We start from the raw sequence: 20,508 nt of genomic DNA, 5'->3' as shown, positions 1-20,508 counted from the left end.
ATTAATTACAGCACCATTGCAGAATAAATATAAATATACCTAACTACGAATACATAAACAACATTCATGCCGCGGCCGCCGCAACATCAGGTACATAATATAAAATCAACTTGTACATGGTAACCGTCTATATACACAACATAATTAGGTTTCCTTAGCGAGTAACATAAGTCTCAAGTTAAATCGTTGTTATTTGTATTATTTCTATCTAGTTTGTACTAAGCTGCCTGTACTTACACTGCTTCATAGTAGCTGCATTCAATTAAACAAAGAAAAAAAACATCGGATCTATGTCGCATCTGTTTGTGTAAAAAACTTTTTTTATCTAATAATAATCAAAAGTATAACAGTTGAATGGCTATTTGAGCAGTTTTTCTTTTATATAAAGTATTTCTTGTCATCGTAATAATTTGCTTCGGAATGTTACAGGAATGATTCGTTACAGTAAATCAGTCATTCAAGTCGATGGTTCGTTTCCACTATTAGTATTTGGGGCAAACACTCGTATTATATTCAGAAGAAACGCACATTACAGTCATATTCATATACGTAGCTTACATAATTAAGTAGCCTAAATGTTAACAATAAATAAATGTCATAAGTAATTGTGCGTAAGTATTTAGGTACATCAATATTTTCAACAACATAAACTTCCACAATAAGAGATTCTCAACGAAACGGATCCTTCTGATTGGTCCAAATTTATAAATACAATCATCTTCTTAACAAAAGCTGCAAAACTATCACGATAAGTACTAATTTATAAAAAGGCTTTAGAAGCCCCACATTAAATTAACATACAAATGAATATGGCTGTAACAGCATACTGTATGTTTGAAAGGGCAAGAATCATACATTAATACGTTAATAATATATTTAGTATATATTATTAACAAATCAATGATAATGATCCAATAAAAAATTACACACGTCTACAATGATGTCTTATTGATGCAACCTCGGTTTCTTAAATCTTCCTTCTAATTCCATTGAACAATATAATATAATAGTGTCCTGAGCCAGCAAAACATTATCCACATTCAAAGAACAATCCCTTACACCGTAATCCACATCAAAACTTCCCTGAGTTTAGGCAATATAATTTTTAAAACTGTAAATGAAAAAAGTTTTGGTTTTCTTCTGTCACCTACATACATTATCTGACAAATGTTTCATGATAGTTTCTGCTAGAGGCGCCACTTTTTATGCGGGAAAACTGAAACTTTTATAGTTTTCGACACTCTATCAAACCTGTACTAGACGTACAGGGTAATTTTCCTGTGAAATACGGTAAGTATAGTAATGTGTGTACACTGTGTGGTATATTCACGGCTTGCGGTTGCCGGATAGTTTCTGCAGCCTGGCCTTGAGCCCGCCCTCTTTCTTCGGCTGCGTCTGCGACTTCCTCTCTTCGTGCTGCTTCTTCGCTTCTTTTAGCCTGAAACAGAATGAATCCTCAGTTTCTGTCCAAGTTGTCAATTTGTGCCCGAATTACCGAAGCATGCTAGTGGCGGCTTAATTATCCAGAAAGCATCGTACCTTTTTTTATCTACGTCAAACTCATCTAATGCAAAACCCACAACTCAGATCACTGTATATGTATAACACGATTTCCTAGCCTAGATAAGATGATATTTATGCCAGCGACAGCGATACAGTAACTGTTAAACAGCAGTACAATGCCGTCAAAAGCAATATAGTACCTTTCCTTGATGGCCAACTGTTCCTCCTTTTTGAAGATGTCCTTGAAGTCGGAGCAGAACGCCGTCCAGAGAGAGAAGAATTCATTCGGCTCACAATCTTCCACCTGTAAAGAGAATACACTTATTGATTTCAATACATAACGAAGAAGGTTTTAAGGCATAATCGCCAGTGACGCCATCTGGAATATGCTACATAGTTAAATTAGATCAAAGAATTTTAAGTAGGTACGATAACGTTATTTTAGCGTATGAGCCAAGTTAACCATATCCAGCTTCTAGATACTATTATAGAATACCATTTATAATCTCTATTCTCTCTATTTAATCTTTATCAGACAAGAAACTTTCGTCGTGTAAATATTGCTTAAAAGTACCAAACCAATAATTTAATTGGGAAGAAAACCAAGTGAAACTTTGGCAGCACAATCGGCTGTGCCTTTCAGGCTCTGACCAATTGCATTGTTAGGGAGAAAAAATGGCGAATGAAACAACCAATCAGAACTGGGGAATTAGGCAAAGTCGCCTAAGGCGCCATCTATAATTAGCTTTTAGTTTTTCTCCCCATTACACTACAACATGGAGACTACTGCGACTGCGCAGGATAGAGACCAGTGGCGATTTCTTGTATCTGAGGCCAAGATCCACTTCGGGTCGCCGAGCCAGCTGAGTAAGTAAGTTAAGTAAGTATGGAGCACATACCTTGCCACACTTCGGCCTATACTGGTAAAACCGCACCGTAGCCACAAACTTGGCCCGGGTCTCATCCAGGTTGTCCCTCTCGACTCGCAGCTTTTCCCTGGCTGCAGTCAGGAAGGCGGCCATCTTGTCCTGGAACGAGTCGAGGCGGCGCTTGTCCGGGTCGGGGGACGCGGCGGCTTGTGCATCCGCTTCCAGGACTTTTTGGGTCATTTGCTGGCAGTCTGCGGGGGGACAAGACGTTAAACTAGGATAGATAACCTTTTCTAAACAAGCTTAGGATGAATTGTGCTAGTGGTGAGGAAGTCACGCGTCATAGATAAATACTTATTTTGATACTTAATAATTATTATGAGTATTGAGTACCTTGAAGTAATCATGATCACTAGTTTGTAGTTTATATTAAACCCACTAGATGGTGAACACTGAGGGTCTATCAGGACGCCAGGACCAAGCCACTGATACTGGCCTAGTTTCTTATTGTTGGATTCTACGGTCACCATCCGTATTCCTGTAGGATTCTAGGGTCACCAACATTGAATCCCGCCCAGGGCAAACATTCGTGTGATGCGCACATGTGTTTGCCTTGTGTCTGGTTCATCATCATCATCAGCCAATAATCATCCACTGCTGGACATAGGCCTCTCCCAAGGAGCGCTACAACACTCAGTCCTCGGCCTTCCTCATCCAACCACTACCGGCTACCCGCCTAAAATCGACAGTCCAGCGGGCAGGAGGGCGTCCCACGCTGCGTTTGCCTGTTCGCGGTCTCCACTCGAAAACTCGTCTACCCTAACGGTTATCGGTTCTTCGGCAGATATAACCAGCCCAGTGCCATACACGTGTCTGGTTGTGGTTTATATATTTAAACGTAGATATATCAGCTATCGACACCCATACACAGCTTTGCCTACTTTGGGGTCGGATGGCCAATTGTGAGATGTCGCCACATATTTATTCACCACCACCTCACCTTCGATCTGCTGCCGCATTGTTGTATGATTCTATATACCAACTGCATTTTTGTTGGATTCTAAGGATACCATCCTCATTCTACTTCGATACTAGTGTAACTAACTATCCGTATTCCTGTCGGACTCTATGGTCACCAGCACCTCACCTTCGATCTGCTTAGCCAGCCCCTGCAGAGTCTGCTCCACGTCTGCAAAGTCCAGTGCGGCGGCGCGCGCCACGTCCCCGGGCTCGGGCACCGGCAGTGGGGCGCCCGCCGCCGCCGCGCCCAGTGAGCGCCGGTATGTGCGCACTATGAAGTGGAGAAGGGTCACGTTGGACTGCTTTGACTGTGGGGGAGAGAGAAGTTGATTGGTGAGGCAATTTAATTCTAGGAATTTTATTTTATTTATGTATAGTGTGATCATTAGTGCTGTGCACTCCCTGAGGTATGCGCGCGGTGAGACGAGGGGAGAATCGGCTACTGCGCTCTGTCACGTATCTCTATATCTCTCTCTGTCACACTCGTGGCGGCCTCGCCACGCATGTCTCAAGGAGTGCACAGCACTAATGGATGTTAATATTTCCTGTAATTTTCTTGCATTTTATATGGACTCGCCACACACGGTTGGCGCCAGTGGCGGAGACATGCTACAAATCGTTTCCCTACAAAAGCTTCTCGTGGCGGCTTTTGTGGCTTTGCCCGGTGGCCCGTGTGCGGCGACACTTAATGACTCGAGGTTGTTTGGTTACAGAGACCACACAATACAAGCTCATACCTTGACATCCTTGAGTTTGGCGAGTATCTCGAGCCCGAACCCGTCGGCCTGGCCGCGCGCGCCGTTGCCCCCGTTCATGTAGTTGCCCAGCGTCAGGATTATCGCGAACAGTTGCTTCAGCTCTGCACTGTTCATCAGGAACTGGAAGGAATTTTAATTTAAAATTTAGTATTTCATTGAAATACTTACTAACAAAAATGGTTACTTCCGTGATGAAACAATTTATTTTAGCTGTAGTGTATTTGTTCAAAAGATCTCTGTCTATTATATTATTGGTTTGTAGACATTCGAAATCCCATACATATCTGACGACTGTAAAGGAAAACCAACTTTACTTACCAGACATAAGGAAATGTAAAAATAAAATAACAGAGTGGACGCTCTATAAGTTTTTTTCCTTTTATTGCAAGTATGAAACAATGCAGTATAGTCACTCTAGAGTCTCTAGATATTAGACATTGTAGTGTTGGGTGAGTGGCATCGCGTATTTTTATCTGCCACTACATACGAACCGTATAAACAAGGAGATTGTCATGAGCGGATGTCTCCGAGATGGATAAGTTTATAAAAAGTTCGTGCTTCTACCCAAAAGATGTCTTGAAAAAATCGCGATAAGATATTTTGTAGCTATGTGTTAGTATACTATAAGCTATACAGGGTGGCCCAAAGAGTGACGTCCAAAGGAAAATGTTTGATTCCTTAGGTCAAGGGGTAGCCAAATCACCCCCATGTATGTTCAGCAATTTTTAGTAGTTTAGGAGTTATGATTTTTTAAACTAATTTTCTACGAAAATCGACCTCAGTGGATCAATTATGTTTTATTATTTTCTTGGATATCTTATTTAAATATTTTTTCATTTTTGTGTCATCCTCTTAAGTTGTTCTTTTAACCATAAAAGTTTCAGCTTCCTAGATGTAATGTAAGTTAGTTATTTTTATATCGAAAGTTCAAATTATATCATCGAGCTAGACTGCTCTGAATTTTCAACTTGAAATTAAAAATTGAAATAGTTATTCTCATGGTCCCTTATTAATTTTAAAAACTCCGCAAGGTTCCAAAATTACATAAAAATAAAAATAAACTATTGCTTAATGGGGTATTATTTCCAGAAAACAGCCTTCAAAGGTACGTGGGTGGAAAATACCTAATTAGTAAATTGTTTCAGAAAGTTTAAAGATTCCTGTTAGTTGTAAGATTAATGCGATAATTGTATTATTAACAATAAGTAAATAGACTCAAATAATTATTTGACACATTTACTCATAATAAATTTTCAAAATGGCGACCTCCCAAATCAATACACACCCTACATCTACGCAAGAAATTTTGTTTAAGTTGCCTAAACGCTTCTCTGTTTCCTCTAACGACATTTCCAGCGAATTGGAGAGGCCGGAAATGTCCTTAGAGGAAACAGAGAAGCGTTTAGGCAACTTAAACAAAATTTCTTGCGTAGATGTAGGCTGTGTATTGATTTGGGAGGTCGCCATTTTGAAAATTTATTATGAGTAAATGTGTCAAATAATTATTTGAGTCTATTTACTTATTGTTAATAATACAATTATCGCATTAATCTTACAACTCACACTAAAACATTTTACTAAGAATTTTCATTCAAACATTAACTAAAATAAAAAAAAATAGTAAATAATTTTATTTTCCCTTTAATTTGATACATTTTCTAACTTAATTAGTCCTTAGTAATGACCTAACAGGAATCTTTAAACTTTCTGAAACAATTTACTAATTAGGTATTTTCAACCCACGTACCTTTGAAGGCTGTTTTCTGGAAATAATACCCCATTAAGCAATAGTTTATTTTTATTTTTATGTAATTTTGGAACCTTGCGAAGTTTTTAAAATTAATAAGGGACCATGAGAATAACTATTTCAATTTTTAATTTCAAGTTGAAAATTCAGAGCAGTCTAGCTCGATGATATAATTTGAACTTTCGATATAAAAATAACTAACTTACATTACAGCTAGGAAGCTGAAACTTTTATGGTTAAAAGAACAACTTAAGAGGATGACACAAAAATAAAAAAAATATTTAAATAAGTTATCCAAAAAAATAATAAAACATAATTGAACCACTGAGGTCGATTTTCGTAGAAAATTAGTTTAAAAAATCATAACTCCTAAACTACTAAAAATTGCTGAACATACATGGGGGTGATTTGGCTACCCCTTGACCTAAGGAATCAAACATTTTCCTTTGGACGTCACTCTTTGGGCCACCCTGTATATCTATCTATGTATCTACGTACCTCACAAGTGTGCTTCAAGTTATCCAGCTTGTGCATCTGTCCCTGCAGCTGTGCGTCGAACTCCGCCGTCACCATGAAGCATGCCACCCGCTCCGCGCCCGCCGCGATGCCGCCTGCCGATAGTGGAGGGGTTAGTGGGGTAGAATGACGGTCGAATGGCGTAGTGGTTAGAGGCCCTGACTGATATGCCGAAGGTCCCGGGTTCGATTCCCGGCTGGGGTAGATATTTGTTTAAAAACAGATATTTGTACTCGGGTCTTGGGTGTTGATATTTATATTTACTATCTATCTATCTATGTATTTGTGTAGATATATCAGCTGTCCGACACCCATAACACAGGTTCTGCCTAGCTTGGGGTCGGATGGCCGTGTGTGAGATGTCCCCACATATTTATTTATTATTTAATTAATGATGGAACGGGTTCCATCTCCAGCCGGGGTAGATAGGCGTTTTAACCTCTAGATACTCAGAGACCACAGGGTACGACAAAGTTAAGTTTGCAGGCGATGAAAACTGAATGTTGTGAATTTTTTTGGTCTCTGGATCTGGGTCAGGTGTTTGTACTCGGGTCTTGGATGTTAATATTTATCTGCCTATGTATGTGGGTAAATATATCGGCTGTCCGATGTAGGCTCTGCTTAGTTTGGGCCCGGCGTGTGAGATGTCCTTACATATTATACATCATCATCAGCCAATAATCATCCACTGCTGGACATAGGCTTCTTCCAAGGAGCGCCACAACACTCAGTCCTCGGCCGTCCTCAAAATTCGCGCAAATATAGAAACTTTGTTGGCCACGTGACTTTTTTATTATGAAGAACATTGAGTATGAATGGTCTGGAGACGAAATAGGCAGACGTTCCCCTCTGGCGGGGTGGTAGGCCAGAAAGGCCCACCGATTTATAAAAACTAGTTGCAGTCTCAATTTTCACTAGACTCAATCTAGTTGGCAAACCGTTCGTTTCATAGAAAATTATTTGTTTACATACTAAAATGACTGCTTCAATTCATAGAATATCCGGATTCCGGATTTGATCACAGATTTGGTCATGGTTTATTGTTATTAGCTGTTTCCTAGCAACCAATGTCAAAAAAATGCAATAGTGATGTACCGGTATGTAGATATGTATTAATCGACAAAAAAGGTTATAGTTGGGAAGCGTCCGTAGTCGAATTGGCTTCAGTAATCGTAACTGATCACTGAGGTTAAGCAACAACTGACACGGTCAGCCATTGGTAGGTACAGCATGAGTTACCGATTTGGTTCTTTTCTGGACGCTTCCGTGCTTCGGACGGGACGTTAAGCCGTAGGTCTCGGTTGCTGCTTCGGCAGCAGTCGTTAAGCCTAGTCAGAGGCCGCCCGAAGGGGCGGCTTGAAAGCATCTGACCGTCGGGTTGCCCACTTACTCGACAACTTCAGTGCATTGTACTCATTCAAAAACGGCGATACGGCTCGCGACCTATCTCGTGAGTTTAAATGTACAGCGAAAAGCGGGTGATTTCGTTTATTAATCATTCCTAATTAAATTTAACTATACCTAATTAATATGATATTAGTATTTCTAACCCATGTTCTCGAATTCATCGATAACACTTATCGATAATTGTTACATCCATTGGCAAGAAAAATGAAGACACTGTGTTCATTATTAAAAGTCACTTCACGTAACCCTTATTGCTGGGAATTAAAACTCATAATGATATGTCCCATGAGACATAATCATGGTAAACGGTAAAATTTCCCCACGCAAAAATTGGCAGACTTTTTTGTATCAAGAAAGATCGCTATGACGCTTCCCGAGGGTACACCCGAGTCCGCGTTGTTCTATGATGAAGAATGATATTTTTTTTCGAGAATTTTGTCATTCTGATTTTATTTTCGGGCTTAGATATAACATGCTGCTCACGTAGGTTTCGGCTTAGTATACCCTTTTTGCAACACCCTGTATTGTTATTATAATTACCTAGTTCTAGCAAGAACAGCTCGGGGCGGTCTAGCGGTGCCGATGGGTTCGAAGCGAGGACTTGGCGGATGGCGGCCAGCTCCTCGTCTGTCGCTCGCTGGAACATGGGAGTTGTGGTTACGGAGGTGGAATGGACGTGATAATAACGTGGTTTTAGGGCTTGTACACAAAACTGTGACTGTTTTAACAGTTATTCAGGGCAAATGCTTGGTTACTGTCGCAGGTTTTTGCGATGCGTCGTCGCAACGCAGTATTGTGTACACGCCCTAAAAGAATTAAGGTTTGTTATAATGTGTCAGTTCGGACAATCTCTAAAACAGCAGAATGTAGCATTCTCCTAGAATAAGAAAGAATAGTTTAATACATATTAGAAAGTTAGATTTCTCTCGTCATTTGTGCAGCTTGTATAATGTATAAAATATGGTCGATTAGAAGGCTTAATATAACAGGCATAGGGTTCTATAACTTTCGAATATGTTATACCTAATAATCGGTTTTCCAAAGATTTAATTATATCTCCAGGTCAACCACCCTTAATAAAAACCCTCACTCACCAGTTCATAGATCTGCTGTAGCGCTTCCAAGCTCACCACGGACGTGTCAAAGTTATAGATAGCGTTCTCTATCTCGCTGAAGTCCACGTGAAGGCTCTGAGCCAGGATGCCCACGTTCTGAGACCGCTTCGAGTCCAGCACCTTGATGGGTTGCTGCCGGGCTGGCTTCGTTGATGGCTTCTTCTTGGCTGGTGCTTGCACCACCTGGGAATGGTATGATAGGAATTAGTAAATATTGATAATACATGGAGTAGTGTATTAGTAAATATTGATAATACAGTAGGAATGGTAGAACCACAAGCTATTTTTAAAAAAACAGGCTATAAAACTATAAATTTTTTGGTCCTCCTGCACACACCTGTCGCGAGAACAAGTCCGTGAACTCCTCAATGTTATCGAGAGGGGCCTCGTCGATCTGCACCCACAGCGGCGTGACGGGGGGCGCGGCGGCGGGGGCGGGGGCTGCGGGGGCGGGGGCGGGGGGCGCCAAGATCCGCGTCCAGTAGAGCGGCTTCATTGGGGCGACGGGCTTGATGGCGGATTTGCGTAGCGCTGGGGAATTTACATTAAACATATAAATAAGGTTATTTAAAATTCAATGTAAATTCTATTATGTAAAACTTTTCATTTAAATGTTTGATATCTTTGAATAATGAATTCTCCTTGCCTCTTTGCTATATTTAGTGAGAAACTGAGAACCTATCTTAGACCGTTTGGATAGCCTTAATAAACATATAACCTAACACCCGATCGCTACTTATGTCGGCGATAAGTTAAACACTTTCACAATGTCAACAAGTTGTCCTATTGTGCCTTCGGAGGAAATAAAAGTAAAGAAAAATAAGAATACTCACTAGCCCTTTGATTGTTCCAGCCGCCAGCGGGGGGCGCGGGGAAGGGCACGGGGCCGGCGGGGGCGCCCAGCGGGGGCGGGGGCGGGGGCGCACCGCCCGCCATTGGCGGAGGCGGAGGACCCATCCCTGCCATTGGTGGGGGCGGCGGGCCCATCCCCGCCATTGGAGGAGGCGGTGGGCCCATCCCCGCCATTGGAGGAGGCGGTGGGCCCATTCCTGGCATTGGGGGCGGCGGAGGATCCATACCCGGCATGGGTGGCGGCGGTGGGCCCATACCCGGCATTGGAGGAGGCGGAGGACCCATATCAGGCATTGGGGGCGGTGGTGGACCCATATCCGGCATTGGAGGCGGCGGTGGGCCCAACCCCGGCGTGGGAAGCCCGCTATCTGGCATTGGAGGTGGCGGGGGCACTGGTGGACCATCCTCTGGCATGGGCGGCGGCGGCGGACCCAAACTTGGCACAACTGGAGGAATCGGGGCGGCATCAGCTAACGGTGGAGGCGTAGGGACCAATTCTGGCATCGGCGGCGGCGTGGGGGCCAGATCTGGCATCGGTGGTGGAGGCGGAGGCAGCGAGGTCTCCTGCACCTCGGGGGGCGGCGGCACCACATCCGGCATGGACGAGGGAACCACTCGAGACACTTCCGACGTCGATGTCGTCGACGAAATTAACAGAGCATTTGATACTGGCGTTTTAGGACTATCATTATTGGCTTTTATTGGAGATGTTTGGTTTTGAATAACCTGAGCGTTTTCCAGCACAGCAGGCGGCGATAAAGGTTTCTCTTCTACTTCGTTTTTAGGAGATGATGCTACTTCTGTCTGCACACAGGAATTTGTAGATAAAACTGGCGATGTTTTGGCCGCGAGTGCAGCAGTCGAAGTGCTGTCATCAGCTTTCAAAGTCTCTGCTACGGAGCTAGCATCACTTGTCCCTCTAGTCTTAGGCTCGTATTTAGTCTCATAATGCAAATATAACACTTTGGTGGTCTTGTTCTCTCCCTCTAACACATTCGTCCGCGAGTCCGTAGAGTTGAGTGAGACAACATCATGCGACATGCAGGATGTTTTATAAGATAGGTCGGAAGAACTAGTTGTTTCTGAATTAGACAGTCTTTGGTTCACTTTGTCGGCGGCACTCCAGCTGTTGCTGTTCACTACCGCGTCTCTCACTGGTTTTTCAATAAAGTCACCTTTACTCATCACACTATTACAGTCTCTGCTCTTATTTAACTTACAAAAATTCTCGATGTCAGATCTAGACGTCGTCACCCGCGAATTTGCATTGTTCTCGCAAGGATCTTCGGTACTTAAGTCTACTTTATTACTATTTACAGTTTTAACATCAGGTCTATCTATCACAGGTTCGTTGGGCGACTTATCTAATAATACACTGTCGGTGGTTTGTGTGTGTACACTTATGAGGTTTAGTTTGGCCTGGGAGGATTGGTGCTGTACTTTTTTTGGTGTTTTGAGCAGTTGCAGTTCTCTTTCAAGAGTGTCTATTCGCGTGCGCAGTTGCGTTATGAGGGCCTCTGACACATCAGAGTCTTCTGTGCCACTGGACTTGGCGTCGTCTTGCTTGCAGTCGTGGTCGAGCCGTGCCGTCTCGTGCCGCGCGACGGCGTCGTGCAGCGCCGCGGCGGGCGACGCGTCGTCGTGCCAGCGGGAGCGACACGACGCCGACATTGCCGCCTCGTGTTGGCGCCAACAGTACATCAGGTTTGGCTGGAAATTATAATAAAAGTTCTTAGATTTTTTATTCAAAAAGTATAATTCTAGAAAAGGTTGGGTAAGATGGAATGTGTAGATACACACTATTAGGGACATTGAAAATATTGAAACTATAATATACTTAAGTACATACACATTGATTAGCTAAATAAATAGAAGATGAAAGTTAACTTATTGCTAAAAGGTTTTGCTAACTGAATAAATTCCCTCTTCTGGAGTTTCTGGACTTTGTAATTTCATGTATACTTGATCCAACAATAATGCAGATTTTTTTACTTTAATTGTATTCTTTGTAACAACTGGATATGAATATGTACTGTCAGTCATCTTCTGTAGTGTAACCAGGATGACTTCAAATATCCTAAAATGAAAGATAAGTCAATAAATAGCGTTTCAGCCCATGTAGATGTGTGAACTCACCAACCTGCAGTAGACATTACATTCAGAGACAAGATGTGACGATATACCATGTAAAAGTTCTGTCTTTGATTGTTAGCAGTGCCCGGCTGACTCCAAATTGAGCATCTTCCATCTCATCTTCACAGTATAACAAAATGTTGAAGCATCCAGTGAGTACAATTATAAGAAACAGACTACTTACAGAACAGTCCAGAGTTAAAGAGCTTGCACTCAAGTAACTAGTACCTGCTTATATTTTACAAAGTCTCTTTAGTATCCCACTGCTGGGTCAAGGATTCCCCACTTTTGTATTTATCTGCAGCTACCTGACACTGTCCCGTCCATATAAAGACATTATTATAATCCACTTTTACATCATTGAAATGGCTAGTGAAATAATTGGCTATAAAAGGGAGGAATCAGTAGTTTTAATATTAATATTTGAATTAATTGAAGTTAGTCTCTTCCTGGGTGCATCTCGTTATTCACATATAGTTACTTGAATTATATTCATGTCTGCTTCACTAAACAGTGGCTGGACCCACCTTGAACACAGCAGCATTGGCGTCATGGTCCTGCAGCGGCCGCAGGAGCCCAGCCCCCAGCAGCCGCCCCGCCACGCGCGCCGCCGCCGCCCGCGCCGCGCCCGCCCCCGCGCCGCCCTCCGCGATGCCCGCCGCCAGCCAGCTCACCAGCATCTGACCTGCAACCACCGCAAACACCCCCGCTCGTTCATTCGCACTCTACTAGCTACACTGTAATGATGGAGATTATTAAAGTTGTGTGGGTTGTTTTTTAACTTTAGCTTTTTTCGTTTTTGAGCTTTATGAAGTGTTACATTATTATGAAAACATGAAAATATTGAAAATAAACAAAATTTTGATTTCGAAAGAATTTGTAAAGTTTTTTGACAAGTGACAAGTCGTGAGTTGTGTCAAGACAATGACATTTGACAAATGACATAAAATTTTGACGTTTTGAGAGGCTGTGTTCGAATTTTAGTTATGCATTTTTCTTGCAGTTGTATGTTATTATCTTGCGAAACATTCATTCACTGAGAAAATGATAAATATCCTGTTACCCTGCCTGTCCCTTGATCTTGCAGACATCTGCAGCTTCCAATGCAATGGTGCCAAAGCCGCTAAAAGTAGTGTAATAACAAGTATAAAGCAAAGCACCAGTTTCAACAGCTACAATCCCATAACTTACTTGCTATAAACGCATGACGGTCACTTCCCTTGCTATCTAATACTAGCCATTGACCCTCTGACTCTTTCAAATCACAACAATAACACATTATTATTACACCAGTCCTAAAGTCGGATTCACAGCTTAACCAAGTCTTTCCAATTTTCACTACAAATAAGACTTCTCTACTCCATTGGTTCTCTTGCACTCTGAATTCGAGGCTTAATCGTTTTCCGACAACCGAAACAAGGGCATATTTGTTGCGGGTGAGGCGAGCCAGTCGCTTTAGTTTTGCCGCGACGGGGATGAGTTTTCCGTAGGAGGTGTCCTTGTGGTGATGCGAGAGGACGGCGATGATGTCCCGGATGGCCTGCGCGTGGTCGCGGCTCTGGCTCAGCAGCTGCGAGTAGCTGACCTCGGCGTGCGGGAAGTACGCGCGGCCTGACAGCTGCATGGCGCCGCCCGCCGCCGTCCGTCACGTACGCAGCCCACTGACGCAGAGTTCAGCGGAACGTTTAGCGGAGATAGACATCTTTAACCCTTCATTACCCACCGGAATTATTTTTAATTATTTTTAAACCCAGCATTCTTTGTAGATAATCATAAGAGGACTATTTGATTCTACGGGGAATCACTTTAAGTACTTACCTCAAGGTGATCAGCTCAATTCAATTGTCATGAGACAACCATTAATTTATTTCGGTACTAGGTCGGTACTTAACAACGTACACAAAGTGCTGTTACTCCGACTAGTGAATTTCATAGTGTATTGCAGGGTTAATTGATAGATGTGTTATCGCGGTTACTGATAGCAACGCTAATTGAGGTTTGTTTACTACTTAGATTGGCTAACGCGCGTACACTTATACCTAGGGACATACCTACCAATTTTTGTAAGTTTAATATAACTACTCACCATAAACCAAGTATCCAAGCATTCATTTTTATGTAGGCTCTATGCATGGAATGTATTATTGTTTACTTTAACAAAAAATAAAACATTAAGCTTTTGCTCCTGAACGTAAACACTAAGCAACAAGTAACACAACGTAACTTCGCTCTTACCTTCAAACTTGTCGTAGAGCTGGGGGTCAAGGTCGATCTTGTCCGGGGGCTTCGGCCTCCGCGGCTCCGAGGCCGCCTCCAGGGTCAGCGACGCCACCTTGCGCAGCACGTTGGACTCGGCCACCACCGTGGGCTCCGCGCCGCACGTCCATCGGTCCACATCTGGAAATGTTAGAAAGGGGTGGGTTAGTTGTTGGGTTCCAGTTTCATACTTCATTAATTGTGACTTTTTTAGTCAGTTTGTTAATGGGTGTTGAGGTATAGTTAATATAGCTAGTGTAGTTATGTTTTTTCGGTTTTAGGTGAAAAGTTAGAAGTTATATTAACGTAACGGCACCAGTAATGGACACCTTAAGGATTTTTTACAAATGATTTGGCTGTTACTCGCTCAATTTTTTTGTTGGGATATTGAAAGTTGGTATGAATCGTAGGAATATGTTGCCGTTTAAGATGAATGTACACTAGCTTGATTTAAACTATTGGTTTTTCAGTAAATTGTATATTTGTAAAAAATACCTAAAACCACAGTGATGGACACCCAAAATCCAGTTATGGACACCCAATGTTGGACAGTGATTTTTTATTGAATAAAAGTATAAAATAATATTTTATGCTAATATTATTATAATTGTAATGATTATGAGTAATAATAACCGTAATTATGAGTAATCATAACCATTTACACAAACAGCCTTGGTCGCCAGTTACACTATAGGATCCTTCAAAGACGGCTAATACAACTTTCTGAAAAAAAATGTTTTATAAAAACACTAAAATTTCTAATTCATAACATTATAAATCATGTCCTTCTGTATTTTATTCTTCTTCTTAGTATCATTATGTTCCCCCAGTGGGGCAGAAGGTAAACACAACAGTTTTCTATCCAAGACTGTGGACAGCAGCCTTTGCATCGGACCACGTCATTTAAACATCCCGCATCTCCGTCCGATCGAGCGCCGCCAGGTCTATTTAGGGCGGCTTTTCTTAAGCTTGCCCTGCGGATACAATTCGAGAGCATGTCTCAGGGTTTGGTTTTAGTCTCTACGCAGGCTATGGCTATTCCAACTTCGTTTGAGGCGTTTTATCTGTGAACCAACAGGATCTTCATGGCAGGTTTTCCTCAGATCTTTGTTAGAAGGTTCCGCCGGAGACAGCGGTCAATGAAGACCTGCAGCTTTTGTGTACCTATGTGTCTTTATGGTCTCGCAAGCGTATAATAATACCGACTTTAGTGACGTTGGTGTTAAATATCTCTCACTCTAATGAAGAGATGTTTTGACCGCCACATGGATCGCAGACACGCAAATGCACCTTTGACCGTATCAATACGGGCGCTCACATCTAGCGCAACAACTAGATAGCGTTAGTAGATGACCCAGGATACCGTCTCAACTTGTTCTGTTCCTACGACCCTCTCGTCATATCATATCATCTGGGTTATCCAGGTTTACACCAGCCAGAAAATGCTTTTAGTTTAAGTCAAAGTTTTCTTTTCACAACCTTTTCTCTCACTTCTCTTTTATCTAGTAAAATTTTGCTCTTAATCTATTCTCCTCCTAAAGCCTCTTCTTTTCAAATCCTCTCTATTTATGATATTTTCAGCTTTACTGGTCTATTCGTCACACTATCACTGTTTATTTCTCTATTTCTATTCTCTGTGGGGCTGTAAGTACCTGCACCTGGCTCACTCGAATGGAACCTTTGTGCATATCCCTTAGGCCTAAAGTGCCTTCCTAAGTTTGGACCATTTCCCACCATGTTGGTCCACTGCGGGTTGATGGGTTCACATATCTAGATGTGCTAAACTACTACTACTTATCATAAGTATTACTAATTTCAATTAAATTCCGCTCCTGTGAGCGTGTGTTTCTACAACCGCAACAGTCGCGTGTAGGCTTGGATTTTCATGAGCATCTTTGATCAATACTTGTTCTGGAACACTTGAAATAGATGTAGGGAGAACATGTTTGTGTCTCCGTAACGCATAACTGCAGTGGCCATCTTGTGCTTGCATAATAGCATATCCCATTTGCTTGGGCGTATAAGTCTTTCTTGAACAAAATAAAAAATCCAGTTATGGACACCCAATTATGGACATGTGTCCATAACTGGATTTACTGTAAATTTACAAACCAGTAATGAACACCCTCTCTGAAATCATTTCCATAAACGTAAGCTCTTCTATTATTTTGAAAATATGTGCGTAATTCAGTATAGTTTCCATAAAATCACAGCATTTTAATATAACATAAAATAAAACGAAATCATCAACGAAAATCTACACCTAACCTCTTAGAAGATTTCCTTCATTTCCTTAACAAAACTCGGTTGAATTGGTGAACCTCCGCCAAATGAACTTTTTTGCCTCACAATTTTTAATCTAAATGGATGCCATAAGTCACTTGTCTATATAACAAAGGAGGGATGTATAGGCTTTGAAACTAAGGTGTTGTAATTTTCGTAAAACTATGCATACTCTTATTTTAGACACTATAAGTTTGTAGTGTCCATTACTGGTTCCATGTCCATTACTGGTGCCGTTACGTTACTCGTATTTTATCAAATGTTTAGATAACACCCGAAAATTCTGTGTAAGTAAACCATCTTCAAGCTATAGATAGGTACACACCTACATAGATAATTCCTACTCTACTAATAGTTAGACATAGTCCAGGTTTAGTTACTAAGTAACTAGATTGTGGTTAAAGTTATAATTGTCCCAGCTATGAGCTAGTACCTCTACATTACAACAAAGAGTCTTCCGTAATGTCCGTTTCTATACAACAAGTGGATCATTTTATTACAGCGTTCTAAGTTTATGTAAATTAGGAATACTCTGTAAAAGGAAGAAACGGTTGTTATTTTAGGTAGTTAGGTAGGTGGTACTGGTACCCGAGGAGTTTAGTTGACCAATGAAATAAAGCAAGTTCAAAGTTCTGAACTGTTGCTTGTGCTCAGGGCGCATGGACATTAGAATATTATGGACAATCATTTTCATCCAGTTAGGTCTTCATCATGAGCATTTGAGCAACAGATAGTACACTAATTTACCATATGGCAAGTAACTTCTTCCATCTTCGTGCAGTCTTTTGACTGTAACCTAGATGTATGATGTATCATGTAAGTATATTTAGACTAGAGGCTGGTTGGGTGCTGTTCGATACTACGGGTATGATTTCATCGGTATTTTAGAAACTTCTTTATGCAATACTTTCCTACCACCCTGTGCCAATCCGCTAGGCTTAAATAGTACTTACGGAACCTTGCACATCAGGAGATTTGTGTACTTTGGCCTGGTTATCCTTTTATAAGATTATCCACTCTTTTGCTGACATATACCTATAAACTAATGCATGTGACCTTTAATTCAGTTCTTACGATCCCGTCAGCTGAAGGCTGAATGTCTTTAGGATTACCTAGTTAAGTAGATTACGATAAATGTAACCCAATAGGGGTAGTCTAATGTCTATACTGTAACTAACTGCTCGGATGTTAACGGGCATTCAGTTAATGTGCTCAGGAGGCACATAACACCATGGCTAATTCTGAGTACCTACTTACTTAAATAAAATGCCTATTTTCCCAGAGTGACAATGTGAAATAGTTCTTATCAAAAACATTGAAACCCAAAACTAACTTGATCATTCAATTTCATAAAGCTCTGTTGGCAAGAAGCTGCCTAAAAAGCTCCCTGCTCTTATTTAGTTTCACAATAAAAGTGCTTCTACGTTCGACGACTACTCGCCGCGTGATGCGCCGTGTCTGTGTGTGCGTGAGGAGGAGCAGGCCTCCAACAGGTGTGGTCCTTATTGCGAGTGGCATAGAGGCGAGCGAGCCACCTGTGCGGTCACGCGGAACTGGTTTCCGAGAGGTGTGTGAACCGCACTCGCAACAATAACAACATATAGAGCCCGCCGACCGCTACACAGACGAATAATAAAACTTGCGCTCTCACCGCTATCACCGTATCGACACTCGATACTATCACATCAAGATACCGCGCACTTGTAGAGATAAGGAGCTGTGTATGTCACTAGGGGATTCGGCAAGGAGTGTTGTGTGTAGGACACAGGACGCACCGTGTTCGGGAGCGGGCGGCAGCTCCACGCGGCGGTGTTTGGCCAGCGTGAAGGCGGTGGTGGCGGCGCTGCCCTTGAGCCGGTTGTCGCGGAAGTCGTGGGCCTCGTGCAGGCGCTCGCGCGACGCCCGGGCCCCCATAACCTCATCGCAACTGACATCGCTGACAGACGAGCGGTCGGTCACGGACACGGTAGAGTCGGGCGCGAGTCGCGGCGCGTCCATGTCGCGCGGCGGCGGCGGCGTGCGGAGCGGCACTGAGCGCGCGGCCTCGTCCGCCGGAGTGCCCGCCTCGCGCCGCCGCCGCTGGCTGCCCGCCGAGCCCTTGCGGTTCTTCTGCTTCCCCTTGCCCTTCGATTGCTTCTCGCTCTGGATGTTGCCCATGGTTACAAACTCTTTGCTGTTAACCTTTTTGTGCGGTAGAGAAGTTTAAATCCTTTTTGGTTAGTGTTTGTTGTTGATAGAGAAATGAGGTTTGATGTGTGGTTTAGGTCCGTTTTTTGAGCACTTGTGTACTTAAAAACACTATGCAATAAGTTAAGTTAATTTCGGAGCAACTTGCCAATTTATTATCTTAACACTGATAAAGGTAGAGCATTCGTTAGAGTTCACTTCAATGGTCCACCAACAATAATTTTAACTTTGAAACACAACGTTGTGATAGATAACTAAAGATTATTATTCCTCAATCTCTAGTAGGTACTTAACTAAAACAATAAAAAGAACTCCAAAAGTCACTAATGAATTAACTATTGATAATTTATATAAATTAGGCAACATTATCTATTAAAATCACAGCCTTTTCCTGAAAACTATTCTCAGTTGCAGGTTACAATTTGGCGCATGCGCGTTGAGGGTGAGGGTAGAACGTGATCGATAATACCAGCCATCACCCATCACAATGACAGCATGACAGGGAAGTGGAAGTCTACTCTCAACTCTCAACTGACGTTTCCCCATACACTTGGAACGCTTGGAACATCCTGTATTAAAATTTGAAGAAGATTGTACTTAACTGAATATATTTTATTAGAGTACTTAATATGAAAAGTAAGAGTAGGTTATACGTTATACCTATGTCCTATAATGCCCTTTCACTTATATTTTGAACACACCTATGCTGATTTTGCACTACGGATTTCCAACGCAATGAGTTCCACAGAGATGATTTTTCTGAAGTTATTATGGAAATATGAAGCCTTGCCATATAATTTTTCACAGGCGTTGGCCTTGTAAGACTAGATGGCACTGATTGATATTACCATAAAATAAATATTCTAAGTACCTAACACTTACTAACAAGGTAGGTACTTATTCAAACAGGCCTCAAAAATACACCAGTTCCTTGTAAACCTTATTATAATTAAAAATAAACATAACATATGGATCCTTGCCCAACATCTAACTACCTAAAAGATGCTTGCCTTGCTCCACACCAACAAAAAAACTTCTTAAAGGAATGTAAACAGTGTCATATTGGAAAACATGAGATCCCGGGCGGCGCGGTTGATGGCGAGGTTTGCGAGCACAATGAGCAAGATCAGGGCGACACCCGCGCCTCGCCTGATGAGCCAGCGCACCCCGCCTTGTCTGGAGAGCCAGCGTACCCCACTTCGCTTGGAGAGCCAGCGCACTGCGCTTCGCCTGGAGAGCCAGTCCAACACGGGCCGCCGCGGGGGCGTGGGGGCGGCTGTTTCGGGGATCCGGAGCGACTGGGGCATGGACCCCCACTAACCTGAACAAATAAAGAACTACTGAGGACTTGTGTTCTTAACCTGAAAGTAAGAGGATACGTCTGGGTGGAGAAAGATTTTTGACACTACCCTGCTAATGCTGCACAGACCGATGACCCCAGGTCAGTAGGTCATGCAATTGTGATTGCTTTGTGTCTGGGTTTTGTTAAGTTATAAAGTTATGCAGTTAGATCGACAAACATTAACTTTCAACTGTCTGGCCTGTGTCTGACACTCATAATAGTACCACCCGCCTACCTAGTCTGAGGTGTGGTCTAATAATATTATGGCTATTGATATTTAATTATAAAGCATCATTATAACTTAATGACTCAATGATAAAAGGTTATTTTGTAGATTAGTAGTCCATAGCTTAAGCAATAAAACCTGCATCATCATCATTCATCATCAGTCACAAGATTCTTGATAAACTTACGACTTATTCCCTTTGTGCACTGTTTTATCGTAGACAATGTGTGTCTGTGCCGATTGCCTCTTTCGGGATATGTGTTCTACTGATTTAATAATTACTTACCTATGTAG

The 20,508-nt window shown here is 42.1% G+C and overlaps 1 protein-coding gene across 1 annotated transcript; it reads right to left on the bottom strand.

The window, feature by feature from the left end:
- Positions 1 to 642: 642 nt before the first annotated feature.
- On the bottom strand, positions 643 to 18,670 carry LOC105393246 (formin-2). Its single transcript, XM_048624583.1, has 13 exons — positions 18,235 to 18,670; positions 14,156 to 14,317; positions 12,448 to 12,605; positions 9,769 to 11,497; positions 9,273 to 9,466; positions 8,915 to 9,118; positions 8,361 to 8,457; positions 6,396 to 6,508; positions 4,130 to 4,270; positions 3,520 to 3,700; positions 2,403 to 2,623; positions 1,704 to 1,807; positions 643 to 1,438 (listed from the first exon to the last, which is right to left on the bottom strand). The coding sequence occupies exons 1-13, from the start codon at positions 18,614 to 18,616 to the stop codon at positions 1,327 to 1,329; spliced, it is 3,798 nt and encodes a 1,265-aa protein (XP_048480540.1). The 5' UTR covers positions 18,617 to 18,670; the 3' UTR covers positions 643 to 1,326.
- Positions 18,671 to 20,508: the final 1,838 nt, after the last annotated feature.

Source organism: Plutella xylostella, chromosome 12, assembly GCF_932276165.1.
Source record: "Plutella xylostella chromosome 12, ilPluXylo3.1, whole genome shotgun sequence".
Taxonomy (NCBI): Eukaryota; Metazoa; Arthropoda; class Insecta; order Lepidoptera; family Plutellidae; genus Plutella; species Plutella xylostella.
The sequence above is the reverse complement of the archived record's forward strand: the minus strand, read 5'-3'. Positions and strand labels throughout refer to the sequence as shown.

Bases quoted from the DNA above. Each gene is read 5' to 3' on its own strand.
- LOC105393246 (XM_048624583.1), bottom strand. From the start codon at position 18,616: ATGGGCAACATCCAGAGCGAGAAGCAATCGAAGGGCAAGGGGAAGCAG. The intron at 9,467-9,768 runs GTGAGTATTCTT...TAAATTCCCCAG, and splicing joins CTGGAACAATCAAAGGGCTA to CGCTACGCAAATCCGCCATC. The intron at 1,439-1,703 runs GTACTATATTGC...ATTCTGTTTCAG, and splicing joins CAGTTGGCCATCAAGGAAAG to GCTAAAAGAAGCGAAGAAGC.